The 19,549-nt window shown below is 45.9% G+C and overlaps 1 protein-coding gene across 2 annotated transcripts in view; it reads left to right on the top strand.

Annotated features, from left to right (window-relative positions):
- Positions 1 to 19,549, top strand: part of LOC133130380 (phospholipid-transporting ATPase IA) — a 125,869-nt gene that overhangs the window by 23,674 nt on the left and 82,646 nt on the right. For both annotated transcript variants that reach the window (XM_061244940.1, XM_061244939.1), the window contains exons 3-7: positions 5,609 to 5,708; positions 7,410 to 7,508; positions 15,490 to 15,535; positions 15,887 to 15,927; positions 18,333 to 18,406. In XM_061244940.1, coding sequence (XP_061100924.1) covers positions 5,609 to 5,708; positions 7,410 to 7,508; positions 15,490 to 15,535; positions 15,887 to 15,927; positions 18,333 to 18,406 — 360 coding nt within the window. The remainder of the gene's footprint in view (positions 1 to 5,608; positions 5,709 to 7,409; positions 7,509 to 15,489; positions 15,536 to 15,886; positions 15,928 to 18,332; positions 18,407 to 19,549) is intronic.

Here is a 19,549-nt window from a genome sequence, read left to right as displayed (position 1 = left end):
GTCTCACCTCGGTAGTGGTGGTAATAATAACGAACAATGATAATACAGGGGCAGCCTGTAGTCTAGCAGCTAAGGTACTGTACATGACAGGGACCCAGAATGTTGTTGGTTCACCGGTGTAGCCACGATAAGGTCTGGGCCCTTGAGCAAGGCCCTTAACCCCACATTGCTCCAGGGGGGTTGTCTCCTGCTTAGTCTAATCAACTGTAAGCTAAATTACAAATTCTTTTTTTGTTTAATAATATTACCCGCAAGAGGATAATATTGTTGTTTTATCAATGTGTATTCTCTCGCAGCTTTCATTAGGTCACTTCTTTTTTTGCTATAAATTACAGCTCTAATATGCTGTATTCATTGTACCATTTCCATAAGGCATAATATGCTATTTTTACACATCTACATTGTTCCGCTGTGTGTCCTTTTACTTTCATGCCTGGCCTGGAGACTGGAGTCCTCATCTATTTTACATTTTACGTCATATGTGTGTTCAGTACACACTCTGAAAATGCATTTAAAACCATCTCCGCTGTATAAGATGCTTTTTTCCCCTTTTATGGGATCATAAGCCTTGCGCATTAAGCCTTGTTTCTGGAACCAGGATAAGCCATTCTGTCAAACCTCAGACACAGACAGGTGCAGGTTTAAGCATTCTGGAGATATTTTCAAATTTGTGTGAGTTTTTCTGTGAGTTTCTTTATCAGTTTATGGAGTCAATCCCTCAGCTCAACCATACACGGTTTATTGTGAATGAGTAAAGAAGCGTTTCCTTTTCCTCCATGTAAGACAGGATTAGGGGGACTTAACATGGCTGTCTCAGAAACCAAAGGGATTTCTGCTGGGTCGTTACAGTCTGTCCTGATTACAGTCCCAGTTTAAATATTAATGGGGTCAGAGGAGGTGACGTGCGTTCTCAAATTGTCACCGGCCACACTGTGGAAGCCAGCTCCAGACAGAGAGCCAGCCTCTTTGGGTTCAGTACATGTAGCACTTTGAATGTGAGGTTACTGAGTGCAGTACAGCACATTTAGATACAGAATGTCAAATTTCAGTTTTAGAGTGGTAAACCCTGTCATTATATCTTAGGTATGTATTCATTTGAAGCTTAAATGTACCTTGTGTTGCTTTATCCATCAATACCGCAGGCACAAAGCTAGTTGGTCCACTCGCCTGTTTTTAAAAGACTGGCTTTCTTTGAGCCTGCATAGAAATTGTAATTGGCATATTCTAATTAAAATTATTCATTTGTTCAGCGAGTCAAAGTGAAGAATCTTTTCCTGGTCTGCGGGCCACAAACACAAAATGAAAGGCGCCGCTTGCTTAATTGTTATTGAGGGACCATGAAAGAAGGCCTTTGTCTTTGAAAGTGTGCACGCCAAATACATTTAGCAAAGTGTGGCAGAGGGAGAAGGAGGCTGCGACAAAATAGATTTTGTGATGTGAAAAAAGAGAGATGGAGGGAGGGAGAGATAGGTGTAGAGAGCAAGAAAAGGAGGGATGCAGTGAGGGAGAAAGGGCAGGGAGGGAATAAGAAGGAGAGAAGACAGATGGAGGGATAGTGAGGGAGTCAAGGAGATGGAGGCAATTGGGGTGGGGCGGTGGAGAGAAAGCATAAGCAAATGGGGAAAGAAAGGTAAAGAAATGATGGATATCATTTTGTCTAAGTGTCCAGATGTTACACATTACCATGCTCATGGTTTAGTGCACAAGAACATCACAGGCTGCTAGGTACCGCAGATTATCACTGAGCCATAGCCACATTTGAGCTATGAACTCATTCATCGCTTTTACAGAGCAAGGTGTTCTGCAGTGCTGGTCTGTTTACCATATTGAACCGAATCCAAGTTGTTCAATCACCGGTCTTCTATTGAGGAGAGGCGCCATCTCTCTCTTCCTCCCCCTCTCCCCTAAGACTCTTTCCTCTCTCTCGCCCCCTCTCTTGTTTTTTAATGATAATGTGTGCGTGCACTGTTTTCACCCTTGTTTCTCCTGTAAGGGAGCCTGCACATTATTTTTTTCCCCGGGTGCCTGCATGAATGAGCGTGTGCCTTCATTGATGCTTTTGTGAGCTGTGCCATGGTGCAGAGAGAAATGATGGAGAGTTTCTCTCAGTCAGAGTGTCTCTGCTCATATGCCCCTCTGATGTGTGTGTTTGTGTGTGTGTGTGTGTGTGTGTCTCTCTCTCTCTCTCTTACTAAGCACACACATCTTTCAGTGTCTGTGTACATATCCCTCCCAATGTGGAAAGCGTGTCTAGCTGCCTGCTTTGCACGTATCTGTCATTGTCTTTGTTGTGAGTATGAGTGCAGCTGTCTGTGCTGTGAGTGGGTCTCTGCTGTCAGAGATGTATTTTTGTGTTTGCTTTCTCTGAAGCAAGTTTGCATATGTGTGCTAAATGGTTGAAGGACTGCATTTATATAGCTTTACAATGAATGGCTCTCATTCACACACACTTGGGTGCCATGCCAGTCCCTGACCAGCTTGTCAGAAGCTATTGGTGGTTAGGTGTCTTGCTCAGGGACACTTTGATACACCAGTGGGGGATTGAACCAGAAACATTTCGACTGCCAGACAACCGCGCTTACCTCCTGAGCTAATGTCGATCACAGGCACGCAAGCACACACTCATACAGATACACACATATACATGATCACAAATACACCAGCAAACACACTCCATCACACAGATACAGACAGTCACAGAACACTACAACACACACTCCATCAGACTGATATACATGCAGAATACACCAACATACCCGCTATCACTGAGATATGCTTGCTCGCGCGCACACACACACAGACACACACACACAATCCCACTTGTATAGTGTGTGTGTGTGTGTGTGTCTCCAGAAAGTTTTTGCATCTTGGTTGTATATGTGAGCAAGTCTGCATATTTTTCTGTTGTAGTGTTTGTGTGTGTGTATGTATTTGTGTGTATCTCTGTTTGGTGTACTTGTTTTTGTGTATTTCTGTTTGGACGTCCATGTGGGATTGTATGTCTGCATGAACACTGAAAGTGTGTGTGCTGGTATATTCCTGGGATTATGTGTGTCTGTGTGATGGAGTGTGTGTTGGAGTGTTCTGTGACTGTATCTGTGTGACGGAGTGTGTGTGCAAGTGTCTCTGATCTTGTGTGTGGGTATCTGTGTGATGGAGTGTGTGTTCTGCTGTATTCCTGTGATCATGTGTATTTGAGTAATGGAGTGAGTCTGGCGGCACGGATGGTGCAGTGGGTAGCGCTGCCGCCTCACAGCAAGGAGGTCCTGGGTTCGAATCCCCGTCGGCCGGGGCCTCTCATGTGTCCCCGTGTCTGCGTGGGTTTCCTCCGGGTACTCCGGTTTCCTCCCACAGTCCAAAGACATGCACGTTGGAGAGTCTAAATTGCCCGTAGGTATGAGTGTGTGAGTGAATGGTGTGTGTGCCCTGAGATAGACTGGCGACCTGTCCAGGGTGTATTCCTGCCTTTCGCCCAATGTATGCTGGGATAGGCTCCAGCCCCCCTGCGACCCTGATCAGGATAAGCGGGTTCAGATAATGGATGGAGTGAGTCTGTCAGTGTTTTCCTGTGATTGTATCTGTGTGCTGGAGTGTGTGTTCTGCTGTATTCCTGTGATCATGTGTATTTGAGTAATGGAGTGAGTCTGTCAGTGTTTTCCTGTGGGTGTGGGTGTGTGTGTGTGTGTGTGTGTGTGTGTGTGTGTGTGTGTGTGTGTGTGTGTGTGTGTGTGTGTGTGTGTGTGTGTGTGTGTGTGTGTGTGTGTGTGTGTGTGTGTGTGTGTGTGTGTGTGTGTGTGTGTGTGTGTGTGTGTATCTGTCTGTGTGATTGAGTGTGTCTGTCAGTCTCTCTGCCCCGGCCCCTGTCAGTGGAGTGACCCTCTGCTGGTCTGTGTCCATTTGTTCTCCCTGGATGGGGTCTAAAGTAAGCAGGCCTGGTCTGCATCATCATATATTCCCTCCAAAGTGGCTGTGCTGCTTGGCTTTAATGCAGCGATAAATCAGAGCCAAGGGCAGGCTGCAGACCCACCGCCATAGCTAATATCACCCCGTCGCACTTAACTGCCCCTCTCTCAAATTATTCTTTATATACACTCACCGAGCACTTTATTAGGAACACCTACACCTACTTATTCATGCGATTGTCTAATCAGTGCAGTGCAATGCATCAGATCATGCCGATACAGGTCAGGAGCTTTAGTTAATGTTCACATCAACCATTAGAATGGGGGAAAAAATGTGATGGAAGTGACTTTGACTGTGGAATGATTGTTGGTGGAGTGGTTTATCTCAGGAACTGCTGATCTCCTGGAATTGTCATGCACGACAGTCTGAGTTTGCAGAGAATGGTGCAAAAAACATAAAATATCCAGAGAGCAGCAGTTCTGCGGGAAGAACGCCTTGCTAATGAGAGAGGTCCAAGGAGTATGGCCAGACTGGTCAAAGCGGACAGGAAGGTGACAGTAATGCAAATAACCACACATTACGACTGTGGTATGCAGAAGACCATCTCTGAACACACAACGTGTCAAACCTCTAAGTGGATAGGCAACAGCAGCAGAAGTCTGAAAAATAAGTCATAAATACCTAATAAAGTGCTTACCCCTTTCTCAATTACAATTTATGAAAATAAATGTGTATACTCCAGTGGGGTTTCCATATAACCGTTATGCAAATTTAGAATTTGCACATTGTAGACCTGAATGGAATTGAAATACTGAAATATTGTGAATAGCTATGCAACCTGGACTAAATCGAATTTCATGTGGAGAATCTCCATTCAAAATAGAATTCAGTCTAGACGAGGCTTAATCTTCGTCTACGTTATACATTTAAAACTAAAACATCTTTCTGGAGCGGCAGTTACCCCTGCAGTCCATGGTGTTTTCACGTAATTCCTGAAAAGCAAACGGAGCGATCTTAGGCGTGAATTCTGCATTAAATCCAGACACTGGCATTTTCCTGCAGTGCTGTTTAAGGGCAGGTGGAGTAGGTCATTCTAAAGGTTAGTGAATGTATGAGTGGACCGGGCATAAGCCTGGCATTATGGTGAAATAAATTATTTTTAGAGTCTCTGTCTGTTGTGTCCCCCTGCTCTGCCACCGTTCACTGTAGTTAGACTGACAGGAGTGCGTGAACTTTAATGCATTAATACTTGCGTCCTTGAAATGTATTTGTACAGCATGAGAACAGCTCTGGAGAAAATAAGCTGACTGCACAGGGGATGACATTTTTCAAAAAAATAACATGAAAATTGTGTAACCTCTGAATGGTACTTCTTTGTATATCAGTCACTCTCTGCAACATTATTCACGGTAAAATAACTTCAGACAAAAAGATGAATAAAGTATAAAATCCATTGAATATCACAGTGAATCTGGCTGAAAATCAGGCAGTTAGTATGAGTAAATATTCAGTTAATTAACTTTTGTGTGACAAGTAAACCCATGATTTGTGTTATGAAGGCTTTTAATATCCATTTATTATTATACTTTACTAATTGTGTTTACTCGCGTGTTATTACCACTTTGTTCATTTGTAATAAAGTAAACTTTGTTGGTAGTTTCCACGTGAATACTAATGTCTGTTTCTCTCTCCTGTTTCTCTTCAGCACTGCAAAGTACAATTTCCTCACGTTCCTGCCGAGATTCCTCTATTCTCAGTTCAGGAGGGCAGCCAACTCCTTCTTCCTTTTCATCGCCCTCCTACAGGTAGGGCGGACTCTAGAGGGTACATTTCATTACAGTTGTTTAGCTGACGCTTTTATCCAAAACAACTTACAGTTGATTTGACTAAGCAGGGGGCAATCCCTCCTGGAACAATTTTGGGGGCCTAGCACAAGGGAAGATCTTATTGTGACTACACTGGGTCTTGAACCACCAACCTTCCAGGTTCCAGTCACATGAAAGGGAGGCCTTCTGCACAGTGAATGTGGCACTACACTAGCCATGTACTATTCAAGCACTTTCCAAGTCTAAAAATAAAACATAACAATGTAGTCCCCCTGCTCAGGTCAGGCCTGGAAACCAGAGCTTGCTTTGAGGCACAGGCCTGTGTGCACTACACTGAACCCCGTAGTGAAACAAAAAGGGCCCTTTAAATATGCAACAGTCTGACAAGGCTGACCCGGTAACTAGGCAACATGGAAGGGGCCATTTTGATCTGGTCTTTTGATCTGCACAAACCAATAAGAGTCTGCGGTTGCATCCTGTCAGTGTTAAAGCACTGAACGCTTGTTGGAATATGGCTAAATAATGGGTAAAGTGTAGGCCATGCATCTTGAGTGGTTGAACTGCAACCCTAGCTTGTATAACAGAAGGAAATACAGTCAGATATCACTTAGCACAGCTGCAGCCTTTGGAAATATTAAACTTAATTTACATGAGGTTGTCATGCTGAATCAATTGGCAGTATTCTGTTTGTATCCTAAGAATGAATGGACAAAACATGAGGGGATTCGATTCCCGTTAACATTTTTAAAAGCTCTCTTGTCCTTTATGGTAATGCAGCTAATGGTTGAGAAACATGATGGAAGGCAAGCTTGTCACCTCAAACTCTCTGTTGGAAGCTTTGCACAGTGTGCACACTGAGGTTTCTGCTGTGGGTCATACTGTGTAGGGAGGGGTCATTCCCAGATTAGAATTCAGTTCGCTTCAGATTCCTTTTGAATGCACCGATTTGACATCCAGTGCCTTAATCTAAAAGCGAGAATGTCATTTTAAGTGTACCACGTATTCTTTCAAAGAAAAGAAACCAGGTCAAAGCTCAGCAGAGTGGAGACTGCCCATTCCACATGCCCAAGGTGTAATCTGCCATCTTTTCATTTTTATTTATTTTTTAATGAAAGGATCCTGGCAGGTGCTTGATTGCTATTGTTGTGTAAAGCCTGAAGTTTTGTGCAAAGCCCTACTGGCATCGTGCAAGCTTAGTGAAATTTTTATTTGCTGCTTTAGCATATTCCACATCTATTGTATTTTTTTTTTTGTTGAATTTGTAATTAACCAGGCACTCCCACTGAGATGGAATTTGTTTTACAAAGAAGACCTGGCCAAGCGGCTGCTCAGTATGCACAAAACACACATAATAATAGACAACAATGATGGCAAAAAAAACAAACAATACCCATGATTTAAAAATGATTACATACACATCCCACGGTGCTTCTTGGCTTCTTGATTTTAATTTGCTCAGTGAAATGTAGCTCTCGACAGGGTTATTCCAGGACCAAGGACCCAGGATGTTGAAAGCTTTCTCTCCCTAACTTAGTCCTTGATACCTCCAGTGGGAATGGCGGATGGGGGTCCACTCAATTGAAGCCTTCATTTCATTCAAGTACATTGTCCTCTGCTGTTCGAATTTCAGAATTGACCTCTTCCCCATCCCCCCCCCCCCCCCCCACCCCCCACCCATAGCAAATTCCGGACGTTTCCCCGACGGGACGATGGACCACCCTGGTGCCCCTGCTGTTCATCCTGGTGGTTGCGGCCGTGAAGGAGTTCATAGAAGACCTGGTGAGGAACCCAACGCAAAAGACACAAACGCAAACCCCACCAGCATACCACGTCATATTGTTCTTCATTCATTCATTCATTCATTCATTATCCTAACCCGCTTATCCTGAACAGGGTCGCAGGGGGGCTGGAGCCTATCCCAGCATACATTGGGCGAAAGGCAGGAATACACCCTGGACAGGTCGCCAGTCCATCGCAGGGCATGCATACCATTCACTCACACACTCATACCTATGGGCAATTTAGCCTAACCTGCATGTCTTTGGACTGTGGGAGGAAACCGGAGTACCCGGAGGAAACCCATGCAAACACAGGGAGAACATGCAAACTCCGCACAGAGAGGCCCTGGCCGATGGGGATTCGAACCCAGGACCTCCTTGCTGTGAGGCGGCAGTGCTACCCACTGCACCATCCGTGCCTCCCCATATTGTTCTTACGAAACCCAAATTTCTAAAAGCATTCTGTCTCATCTGTGAGTCAGTTTTTACTTAACTGAGTTGGACTGGGGTTCAAGCTGCCTGGCTACGTAAAGCCATGTACAGCCAAGCTGGGTGCTTTTCAGTAATTAACAGCCAAAGCAGTTGGTAGTCTGACTGTCTTTATTTGAACATTATGCTAATCATGCATTCAGCTTCTTCATTGAAGTGCTCTGAAGGAGTCGTCCGGAAATGATTAAAGGGAAGATCTTGCGACGGCTGCGGACCAACTTTATTTAACAGCATCCTGAATTTTTTAGTCATTTTTAATTGAAGTGTCAGCCACGCGTATGAGATGTGTGAATAATTTAAGGAAATTGAGCTGGCTGTCCCGGCGTAGCGGACTTCCTCTGGTGACGTCCCTCTGAGCATCCCTGCGTAGGCCCATGTTATTTATAAATTGGATTTAGACGGAGGGTGGTGAAGTTTACCCCCTCTGTGTCTCAGACCGGCGCGCAGTTGAGCCGGACATTTTCCTGGGCTGCGTGCGGTGGGCGTGTGGGCCGCCATTCCTGCACCGGCGCCTGTCAGTCCCAGTTAAAAGCACCTGTCAGTGGGAGCCCATGGGCCCACGGTGGAGCGATAAGCGGGTTGGATGTGACGGGTGGAGGCGACAGCCGAGTGGACAGCCAGCCGTCCAGTTAGCACCCGCTCGCTCGAGCGCTGCCGCAGCATCGAGAAGATTGATGGGACTCTTGATGAATGTATTGGGACCCCCTCCCTCTGTGGGCTGTTTCTCTAGCCTGTGTGCTGTTATTCAGCTGGATCACCGTTAGCATGCGGCACGAGGGTGGCTGAGTGGAGGCTCCCGCAGGTTTCTGCCAGTCCTGCATGTGACACGCTGACCGCAGAATAGGCTTCCAGCGAGTTTGGGAGCCCTCCCCAAAATCATTAATCACAGGGCTCTCTTATTGCTCTGAGCACACTAATTTCTCAGAGAGAGAGAGAGAGACGGGGGGAGGGGGGGAGGGGGGGAGGGGGGGAGACGGGGAGAGAGAGAGAGTGAGACCCTGAGAGATAGTCCTCTTTTTGTACACAAACTGCCACACTCGCACATACATGTGCTCACATACACATACACACACACACACACACACACACACACAGAGCCGTGTTTGCTCACACACAGGAGAGCCGGGGCATAAATCTCAGGCAGTCCAGATCAGTCACTTCCCCACACTCCTGCCTCCTCACCCTGGCCTGAGGGGAGAGCGCACGCTAATGTTCCCGAAGACGGCCTTGACTTTCATCCACAGGTCACATAGCATCGCATTAGACGCGGCCTTCGCTCGTATCGGCAGAGACAGGAGTGCAACTGTTGCTGCAGTTATGGCGAAAGATGGAGATTCTTGCCCGAAAGCACTACATTAATGTCAAACCGCAGGGAACCGAAGTCCCGTCTGTGCGGCACAAAGAATGCAAGCCGGTTAGACCTGCGTCCACCTTTAGGAGAAAAGGGCAAAAATGAGCTGTGTTATGTGACTGTGAAATCTCTGTGCCACTATGTTGTTATATCTGCACCATCCCACCCTCGTGTTTAATTGTATTTTAATTTGCTCAGTTTCCCCTCAGACTTTCTAACACTCCGGTTGCAGATGGCGTGCAGCAGGGTCCATCGTGGTCTGCCATGTACTTGAACTCTATTGGCACCATGTAGTTCTGCGGTGTGAGACGCGCGTCTCCTCCTCACCTCTGATGAACAGCCAGCCTGGCGCTTTTCAGGGGCCCCCTGCATGCGGATATCATTGAGCGGGCAGGGGCCGGGGGATGTGCCGAGGACCTCGTTATCCTGGTGAAGGTTACCCTCCCGGCCCTGTGGAGCACGTGGGGCAAGATTCTGGAAGACAGCGTCTGCTCTGAATTTTGAGTTTCTGTTTATTAATAGCACCTTTGCACAAGTGGAACATATGTAAATAGATTTACAGTTAGCACAAACCGAAATGATGGATAATTCTTCTCTCTCATAGCAAGTCGCACACAGTTCAGGGTCTATGACTGAGGTGAAAATGTCCTTGTCCGAGTTTTCTACCTCGGAGCACCGTTTTCAGCAGAGGAGGAAAATCCGGGTTTGAATAGCATAATTCTTAAGGCAGGAGGTAGAGTAGGGCTAGTGAAATCAGCTGGCTGAGTTCATATGTGGAACAAAGACGTGGCAGGGCTTTTAGTTTCTGACCCCTGGACATTCCATCCAGTACAGCACTGAGAAATACTCAGCATTCCAACCTCCATGTAGTGCCACTATACACAAACACTGTCTTGTGTAACAGGTGAGGTCACCTGCATCGCTCCGGTTCGCCTTTCCCTTCCTCTTAACGTTCGTGTTAGCCTGGGTCAGGGTCCTCAATCCACCCCTTCCCAGAATACACTGCAGCACCCCATTCTATCGCGATCATCTCCTCGTTTACTCCTGCATCGTCCTGATTAAAAAAGTTCATCTTTTTCCGCCCCTCCCAGGAGAGGGTGGCGGGAGGGCGGTGAGAGAAGCTCTCCTGGCCCTGCCTCTCGTGCGTCTGGTGATTGATGTGTTCTTGCACACGGGCTCTCTCACAGTTTTTCTCCCCTCCTGAAAAAGGCCAGCGTCGCAGGAAAAGGTGAAGCTCTGTTGCGCTCAGCTGTCCCTGCATTAATGACTGCATTGCTCCGGTCGTTTGTCATCTTCCGTTCAGAGAAAGACAGGCTCCCCGCAGGGGTTCTTCTCGTCGGGGTTCGGGGGAGGAGAGGAGATCTCTGCGGAACGGCGGAGGGAGACCTCGCGGGGAGGGGGGAGGGGGTTACCATGGTAACCTGTGACATATTCCGAGCTCGGAGAGGGGTGAGGGCCGCAGCTCGGCGCAGCTCACTGAACGTACTCAAATTTTCCCCAGGTGCTCATCAACCAGAAGAGAAGGGGCTTGTGATCACCCTTGAACAGCAGAGTCCCAGGACCTTTGTAGACTAAACCTTCAACCCCCTGTTGCCAAATGAGCTAGGAGTACAAGGATTTATAGCACCGTACTGCACTGGTACTGTAGGGAATGTGTTTAGGGAAGGATGACCTAAACTGTTGAGGGATGGGGGACTAGATACTGACAAGCCCAGGCGTAACTCTATGGTCCAAAACTGTCACTGGTTTAGTGACAGCAGGGCTAGGGCTGACTCAGTTGTCCAAACTGTCACTGGTTTAGTGACAGCAAGCCCAGGGCTGAGTCTATGCTCCAGACTGTCACTGGTTTAGTGACAGCAAGCCCAGTGCTGACTCTGCTGTCCAAACTGTCCCTGGTTTAGTGACAGCAGGGCAAGGGCTCACTCTGTTGTCCATACTGTCACTGGTTTAGTGACAGCAGGGCAAGGGCTCACTCTGTTGTCCATACTGTTACTGGTTTAGTGACAGCAGGGCAAGGGCTCACTCTGTTGTCCATACTGTTACTGGTTTAGTGACAGCAGGGCAAGGGCTCACTCTGTTGTCCATACTGTTACTGGTTTAGTGGCAGCAGGGCAAGGGCTCACTCTGTTGTCCATACTGTTACTGGTTTAGTGACAGCAGGGCAAGGGCTCACTCTGTTGTCCATACTGTTACTCGTTTAGTGACAGCAGGGCAAGGGCTCACTCTGTTGTCCATACTGTTACTGGTTTAGTGACAGCAGGGCAAGGGCTCACTCTGTTGTCCATACTGTTACTGGTTTAGTTTCTGACCTGCCATCCTCCTCTACACGGACTCTTCCCCCTGGCTTCCCCTCATAATAGCCCTTCTGTCCACCACAAACATGCCCCGGCCTGTGTTTTATCGCTCTTTTAATTTAGCAGACGTTCAGGGCCACGAGGCTGGAGGCATGATTCATACAGCGTTCGTAAACGTTTTCCGTGAGGAGCCAAGGGCCTTGCTCTCCTGGAAGCAGTCACTTCAAACATATCATCGCCTTTTGCCGCCTCGCCCATGACACGCTTTTCTCCACGCCTAATAGCGATATCAGCGTGAGTGATAACCGTCGACACATTGCGAGTCACATAAAAAAATGAAAAATATCACTTTTAAAAAGCTATTATGGACTTGTGGGAGGCAGTTATAAAACAGAATGCATGCCTCTGTTTGATGAAAATGTGTCAGTCTGCTTTTCAAAGTGGTTGTAAATGGCTTGTTCAGACTTTTTAATTAAAGGTAGTCCTTGGGGAAATGTTTGTTTTCCGGCTGTGAGCTGGCTCTCCCAACATTTCGGCCAAATAATGCCCTTTTTTAATTCAATAGAAGAATTACGCCATTTACTCCAGCAAGCACATATGTTTTTTCAATGAAAGCATGTGCTAATAATGACGATCTTTCATTATAATCATGATTCATGATAATTTATATTACTGTTGTATGGATTGTACTGTATTCTGCTGTGTTTTAAGCTGTGTGATTTACAAAAATAATTCTGGTCCTGCGTCATTGCTATCTCAGTGGGACCTAGATAAATAAACACATTAATCGTAGTTGTACATAGGGTTTTTTCCACAATATTTTTATATGTCAATAGTTTTCATGACCATTGTAGCACCTCTTTCGTGTTTGTGAGGTATAATTGCCTTGTAATTGTAATTGTACGTAATGTTTGAAACGGTGCATTGTTCGTTCACTGTAAGTGAGCTCTTTGTCTGCATTGGCATGAAAAGGCTCCAAAGTTTTAACGTGTTAGCCTTCTGAGAAAGCGAGCCGGTCTGGGGAGACGTAGGCCTTTTCTCGTACCTGAGCCTAGTCTTTGCGAGGTACACGCAATGAAACCCCTGGGATCGAGCGGTGACATGCGCTGCACTCTGTAGCGTCGTGTTTCCCGGCGGGATTGAAGTGCGACACACGTCTCCCCTCCTCCGCTGTTCGCCGCTGCAGAAGCTCTGACCGTCAGCCGCCGCCAAAGAGCTGGCGCAGACGGCATCTGCTGCTCTGTGTTTCTGGAAGAGGTCCAGCGTCAATCTCCACCAGGGTCAGCTTGCACCCCTCCCATCCTCAGCTGTTTGGAATTTAGCTAATTCAATTTGATTCAGGTTTATTTGTGTAGTGCTTTTTACAGAAGACTGTCACTAATACCCTTTACAGAGTAACTGAAAAGAAGGCCAAAAAATTTAAAGGGCGAACCCAAGGCCTGAACCGCCAAATTGCAAGCGGTATAGAGGAGCCTAAAGGTAGGATCGAGGCATGACCATGAATCAGAGGGGGGCAGGAATTGAGCAACCTCAGGGCGAGGGACAGGGCTGGAGTGATGAACTTCATGAACAGTTCTGAATTTGGGAAGGTGAGCGTATTTACAAGGGGGGATTGTGCCGCTTTACTTTCCTACGGGAACTGTCTTGGCCTCGATGTGCTTATGTGTCACCATCGTTTGGCTTAGCGGAAGCCACGATCCTGCGCTAGCACTTTTACATGCGTGTACTGTCCATCCATCATTATCTGTGCCCCATTAACTGAAGCGCATGTCATCTGTATACATCATTTTAAAGCTTGAGCTGTGTACTGTCATAAACAATAAAGACCTAGGTTTTCAAGAGCCAGTCACATTTACAGTTGTACCAGCCAGTGTTTATTCTGAGTGGGGTAGCCTCAGGTCCAGCATTCTAATTGAGAGATCCTTGAATTTGTTTGAAAGAAACTGTATTAATGTGTGTGGCCTGGCCTTGTGGGGATGTTCCACTGGCTTCATTGTGTGGAAGTTCTGCAGGAGGGACTATGTTTCCTTCCTTGCCTGGGGAGTCCTCCACTCCACAGAGAGGAGAGGCCCACTGGGTCAGGTGATCGGTACCGCCGATCAAATGCGCGGATGCTTGCAGTTCCACTGTGACTAGAGGAAATGGAACAACAGAGCGGAGGGAAGAAAGCCGGGTTTTAATGGTGGGGAGGGGAGTGCATGGTTTAACAGTCACTGAGTCATTCCTGTGAGGGGGGGTGCTGGGTTCCCTCGCCTCGTAGACTTAGGCGCTTCTGTGCACCCGCCTGCGGCGGAGGTTTACCCTCGAGGCTCCGGTCGGATGCGTTCACGGTCCTAATCACTGTGGCAGGGGAAATCCACAGCGAGGAGGATTCCTGGGTCCCCTCCTCCTCCTCCTCCTCCTCCTCCTCCACCGCTGTGTTGGATGAGTCATCCTGCATCCCAAGCGTAACACCCTCAGGACTTCTTCCCACTGGGTGACCCCGTCTCCACTCCGTTTCGTCTTCACTTTGTCTCTTCCCCTCCCCTCGTGGGTTCCCGGGGAGGTTTTCCCTTTCAATGGTGAAATGGCTCGCAGGTCTGTATCGGCGTAGAAATAAACTAAAGAAAAACATTCTGTCCATTATTGGTTATCTGTGTTTCGGTAACGGGCAGGCTCGTTATTGAACCGCAGTCACTACACAATCAGGCGCTCACAAACAGCCCCAGGTGCATCTATTGTGATTAATAATTATTGGCTGGCGGATGTTGAGTGCTGCAGCATGCACGCAGAATCGAGTCGTCGCTAACGAGGGCTGGAGGAACGCACAGTGAGGGCGGCGCTTTCCTAACTGCTGTGGAATTCTCTTCCGTTGAATAGGCTGCTTTGTGTGGAGCGAGAGCATCTCCCATGGTTCTCATATAATTCCCAGAAGTGTGCGTCATCAGTGCTCCAGTAAATAAGGGAGGTTCGTGTGGAAGTCGCCCTGTTTGGTTCACACTCTGTGCGTATGTGTTCAGAACACGGGAAGTTTTTTCCTGAGCCGGCCTGGTAATGAGCTCGGTTTCTTGTGCACACTGACCCTGGATCGGGGGAAACCGAGCTGGAGATATCCAGAGGGCGGTTTGCTTTTCCGCGTAATCCCGGTGCGAGTAGACGCACCCGAGATCAGAGAAGGAGCGCGTCTCAGGCCCATTCGCCGGGGTAACGAGCGGACGGATTGCGCGGGAAGTTATTTCTGACCTGCTCAATTAAGGGGGGATCAAAGCCAGCGTGTAAACAGAGAGAGGGGCGATCGTGTACACACCCGACACGCTTCCGTTCCCCAGCCTTAGCAGTTGACCTGGGGAGTTCTCTCTTCCCTCCCCTCCCGTCCCTCAGTGGGGTGAGCAGCTGAGTTTACATTTGATTGGCTGGTTCCTGACACATGATGTCTCTCTATCTGTGAAGGCGGTATTTTCCTGACACTACTTCTTTGGCACAAGATGCTTTTCAGAAAGCGCCAAATATTTTCCACATTCCTGTGTGTGGATATAAGATATGATTGAATATTGTATGAATAAGATGTATTTTACTTTGGTGTAAAGAAAGGAGATACCTTGTTAAAATATTCATCGTTATTATTTGTTATTCTGTCTGTCGTAGGAGGTATGTTGACATTGTGCAGATTTAGACTTGGACGTCAGTCACAATTTTTGATGCATCTGAAATATATATATTTTTTGTCAATGGCTCTAAAAAAATGGCTCTAGAGTATTTTGCCCCCAAACACATTCTCATTCTGCTGTGCAGCATGAAAGTGCATATCTGTTGGCTGGAGACCAACTGTAGAAGGAAGAGTGTAACCGTTGCCTGTTTCTTTTTCCTAGAAACGGCATAATGCAGACGGCGTCGTAAACAAGAAGGAAACGCAAGGTATGGTCTACCTGCAACTTCTATAACAGAGAAACAAATTAATTTACACAATACAGCACCTCCACAAGGCAAAAATAACAGCAGTATGCAATGTTTAGACGGCAGCATAATAAAGTAAATCAAAGAAATACCTCATAAAGTGCTCACTGAGTGTACATGTTTACCATGCATCGATTTGTCAGGTTTAATTGATGCCTTAAGCTTAAGCTTAAATATTTGGCCGAGATACAACACTAATCCACATTGTGTTGTTTTGCCTTGGTAATGTCCCTCATCGCTTTAAGATGATTTATTTATGAGCCTCCATCACAAAAAAAGCCTGTGTCTCCTTTCTTCTTCTGCTTCTCACAGTGCTGAGGAACGGGGCCTGGGAGATTGTGCACTGGGAGAAGGTATGTAGCCTGGGCTTATGCCGTGTGAAGAGGGGGCCGATGGGCCGGTGGGGTGGGAGTGGGATCCGGTAGTACTGCGATATTCATCAGCAGCCCTATAAATTATGCAGCTTTGCATTTGCGGACCTTTTCCAGGCTCTGACGTAACTAGCCATGTATTATTAAGGGCAATTATCCCAGTCTGTTTTGCAGAAATAGAGCACCGGGCAGGTGTCGTTTTGTTTCCCTCCCTGCACACATCGCACCTCCACCACCTATATCTGCTTATTAAGAAGAGAAGAAGAGATCTCTCGTTCTGTTTGCTGTAGGTGCGCAGAGAGCATCTGCGTCAGCCTGTAATTAAATCCAACGATTCGCCGTCCGCAGAAACCGCCGGCGACACTGGGGAACAGAAAGCAGCTTTTGTCTGTGAATTTCTTTTTTTTTTTCATGAGCAGAATTAATTACCTCGTCAAGAATGCAGTAGCAGTAATTAGAAGGCGCGAAGCCCTGTTCTCTGAAGGCTAACTATGTTTAGCCAGCGACCTCACACAGGCAGTATACGCGAGAAGCAGAGGAAACATGCAGCCGTGCATCGTCACTGCAAACACACACTGACGTTACTGTCTCATTTTCAGGTTTATATAAGGCTTTGTTTGGTTCTTGAAATCTGAATGAACTGGCCTAGTTTTTAATGTTTTACAATTATAAGCAAAATGAGAGCCACGCAATTATAATGTATAGAAAGTGCTTCTATTATTATTTTGACTGTTCTGGAAAAGAAAATGTTTGAAATCTTGGGATGCTTTCTAAAACACTGTACTGCAGCACTGAATCCAACTCTGTCGGTTTTTGACATGAACAGCATACCCCTGTAGAATTGAACCTTCAGTTACATCACTGGAACTCTTTGGCTTGACATTTCAGTACAGACAGCAACTATATAACCAGAGATACACTGAAAGAAACTGTTTTCTTTGTTTTCATTGTATTACTAGGACTGATGGTTCTATAGGCAGACTGCAAGAAAGTGTGATTAACAGTTTAGTGTTTATCGCTATTAGACTTCAATCTTCGGCTGTCCTTTTAGAAGTTTGTCTCTGGGATAAGGACGAAGCAATCGTAGCAATCCCCACCTTATTTTGAGAGGCAAAATGCAGCCACTGTTCAGTCACATGAACTTCTGTAGTCACACCTCCACTAAGGAAACAAGCGCATCTACAGTTTTAACAACCAGTGATCAGACGTATTGTCAACCTCTGCAATACTTTGCCTTCTCTTATCAGGTTTGTCAAAGTAACTGATTGGGCAGTGTCCTACCTCCCAGTAATATGAAAGACTAATTGTTAGCTTCCAGCATTGGAACTGAGCCCACCACGGTTCAGTTCTGTCTGTGAAGGATCTTAATCAATGGCTAGTTTGTTTCTTGCAGGTAGTGGTGGGAGATATTGTTAAAGTAAATCGCAAAGAGTATATGACAGCTGACACAATCCTACTCTTGTCCAGGAAAATTGGGGAGAAACTAAAGTAATGAAAATGACCTGGAGGACTGACCAATTGTAAATTAGGCTGCTTGTCAGGACATTTTTGGGTGGGTTTCCACTACACTCAGTCTAGTCTTCTGGGGAAGTGATGGGTGAAAAATGGCAAAACAAAGGAACATAAATTCTGATCAGAATTAGCAACAGTACATTTGAAACATATTTGTACACATGTATGTACAGTGTTTTATGCTCTTGAGAACCTTCCAGAATGTCATGCACTTGGTTCCCATCTTACCAACTGCTCCACTTGTATCTTCCCTATGGGTGTGTACACGTATTGTACAGGGTTGAGCTCTGAGTAGTTTTGCCTTATCTGAGTCATTACTTCTCTTTAAGAGGACAGCTTTCTTAATTATTTTCATATAATTTTTGCTTCTCCATTTTCCCTTTATTTATTTTTTTCAAAACTCCATGCCACATCAGATCTTGCTGTGAGATTTGCAATTTAGCAGGACCAAAGACCATGTCATGATGTCCCCTTCTAGCACTGAACAGCGTCCGTGAAGCCGTGATTGGTTCCGACTGGTGTCTGACGCCCCGAATGATGAAACGGGTCTTGTGAGCAGTGACATTTGGCGGTGTGCATTAGTGTGTACCAGTGCTTTAAGTGAGCCTTCCGGCTTGCTCCACTGCCTCTTCTTTTTGCTGTGTGTGACCTGACTGAAATGGATTTAGAAAAAAACCCAAAAAAACAGGAAAATTGGGTTTTTGGAGAAGCAGTTTGTAACCTTGTGTGTGGTTATATGTTCTCAGTAAATTTTGTTCACCTCTCTTGTTCACATGCTTTTCCTGCCATCCCTTGTTTGGTCCTCCCTCCCTCCATCTCTCTCTCTCTCTCTCTCTCTCCCCCCCTCTCCCCCCCTGCTGTGGCTGCTAATGTAGGTTTCCGTTGGGGAGATAGTCCGAGCCACCAATGGAGATCACCTCCCTGCCGACCTCGTCATTCTCTCATCCAGGTCAGGAGTTCAGTCTGCTGCCTCTTTTGTAGAGTCTGACCACTGGGTCCTCTGTTCCAGCCAAAGGGGCACTCGGCCCGGCCAACAAAATGCATTCAAGTGGTGCTCATTGACAAGTGATTGTAATGTAATGCGATGCAATGAAAGATGCAGTTCAAATTCCATAGGCGACAAACGCGTAGCCCTTGGTGTACGCAGTAAATCCGTTTGAAGTTGTCAGAGGAAAATTGGCCTTGCCGAATACTCCTCTGGAGGGAACAGACAGGGGAAGCAATCTCTGTCTGCTTCTATCTCTAAATCCAAGATTAAAGTTCAACAGCTGCAGAATGGAGGATGATATTAATAGCGTACTATATGCTCAACGTTGAGAGCTCACCCTGTCATGTGCAACATTGTTCATAATCTCAAGTTTAAGAATGTAGTTTTTCTCTGAAGTACAGTACCATGTGTTGTGTCTCCAGAGAAGGGAGCTTTTCTGGGGTAACAAGTAACTGAAGTGACGTCTAAAACTCTTCCTAGTTTCAGTTTTTATATGAGAATCTAAACCATTAAATGGCTCTTGCTGCCTGTGTAAGAAAGTAGGAGCATTGTAAAATGCCAAAAGGAATTCTACAAAACTTATTCTCTCTAGAGTGAGTCATGTAATATCTCATGTAATTGATAGAATAAATGTTCAAAACAAACCTTTCAAGCTTATTTTTTTATTGAAGTCTGCATATTTCCATTTAGCTATACATAATTAATGTATGTATAATTGTTTTATTTTCATTCTGATGTTTGACTTAGAAGAACTGGAGAATTTGGAAAATGAGTCCATTAGACTAGAGCTAAGTTCCAAAAAATGGAAAAAGAAAAAAAAGCTATTGTCAATAATAATTTGGTGAATCAGAAGCACAGAGATTGGCATTCAAAACAGCTGTAGAGAGGAGGCCTTGCATTTTCATTTGCTGATTTTGTATGCATTACTTCAGCTGCAATCTGACCACCAACTTTGATTTAATGTGACACAATGTACCAAAATTACAGTTCCATAAAACTGCTTAAGTGCTTATTGTGTCAATTCTCATGAATGAATTGCTTGAAAGCTGCAAGAAATAGTGTGTTTGCAGTCAGTATTTCATGCACATTTATATTTGCGTTTTA

Source organism: Conger conger, chromosome 6 (genome assembly GCF_963514075.1).
Source record: "Conger conger chromosome 6, fConCon1.1, whole genome shotgun sequence".
NCBI classification, from domain to species: Eukaryota; Metazoa; Chordata; class Actinopteri; order Anguilliformes; family Congridae; genus Conger; species Conger conger.
This window is presented reverse-complemented; position numbering and strand designations above follow the sequence as displayed.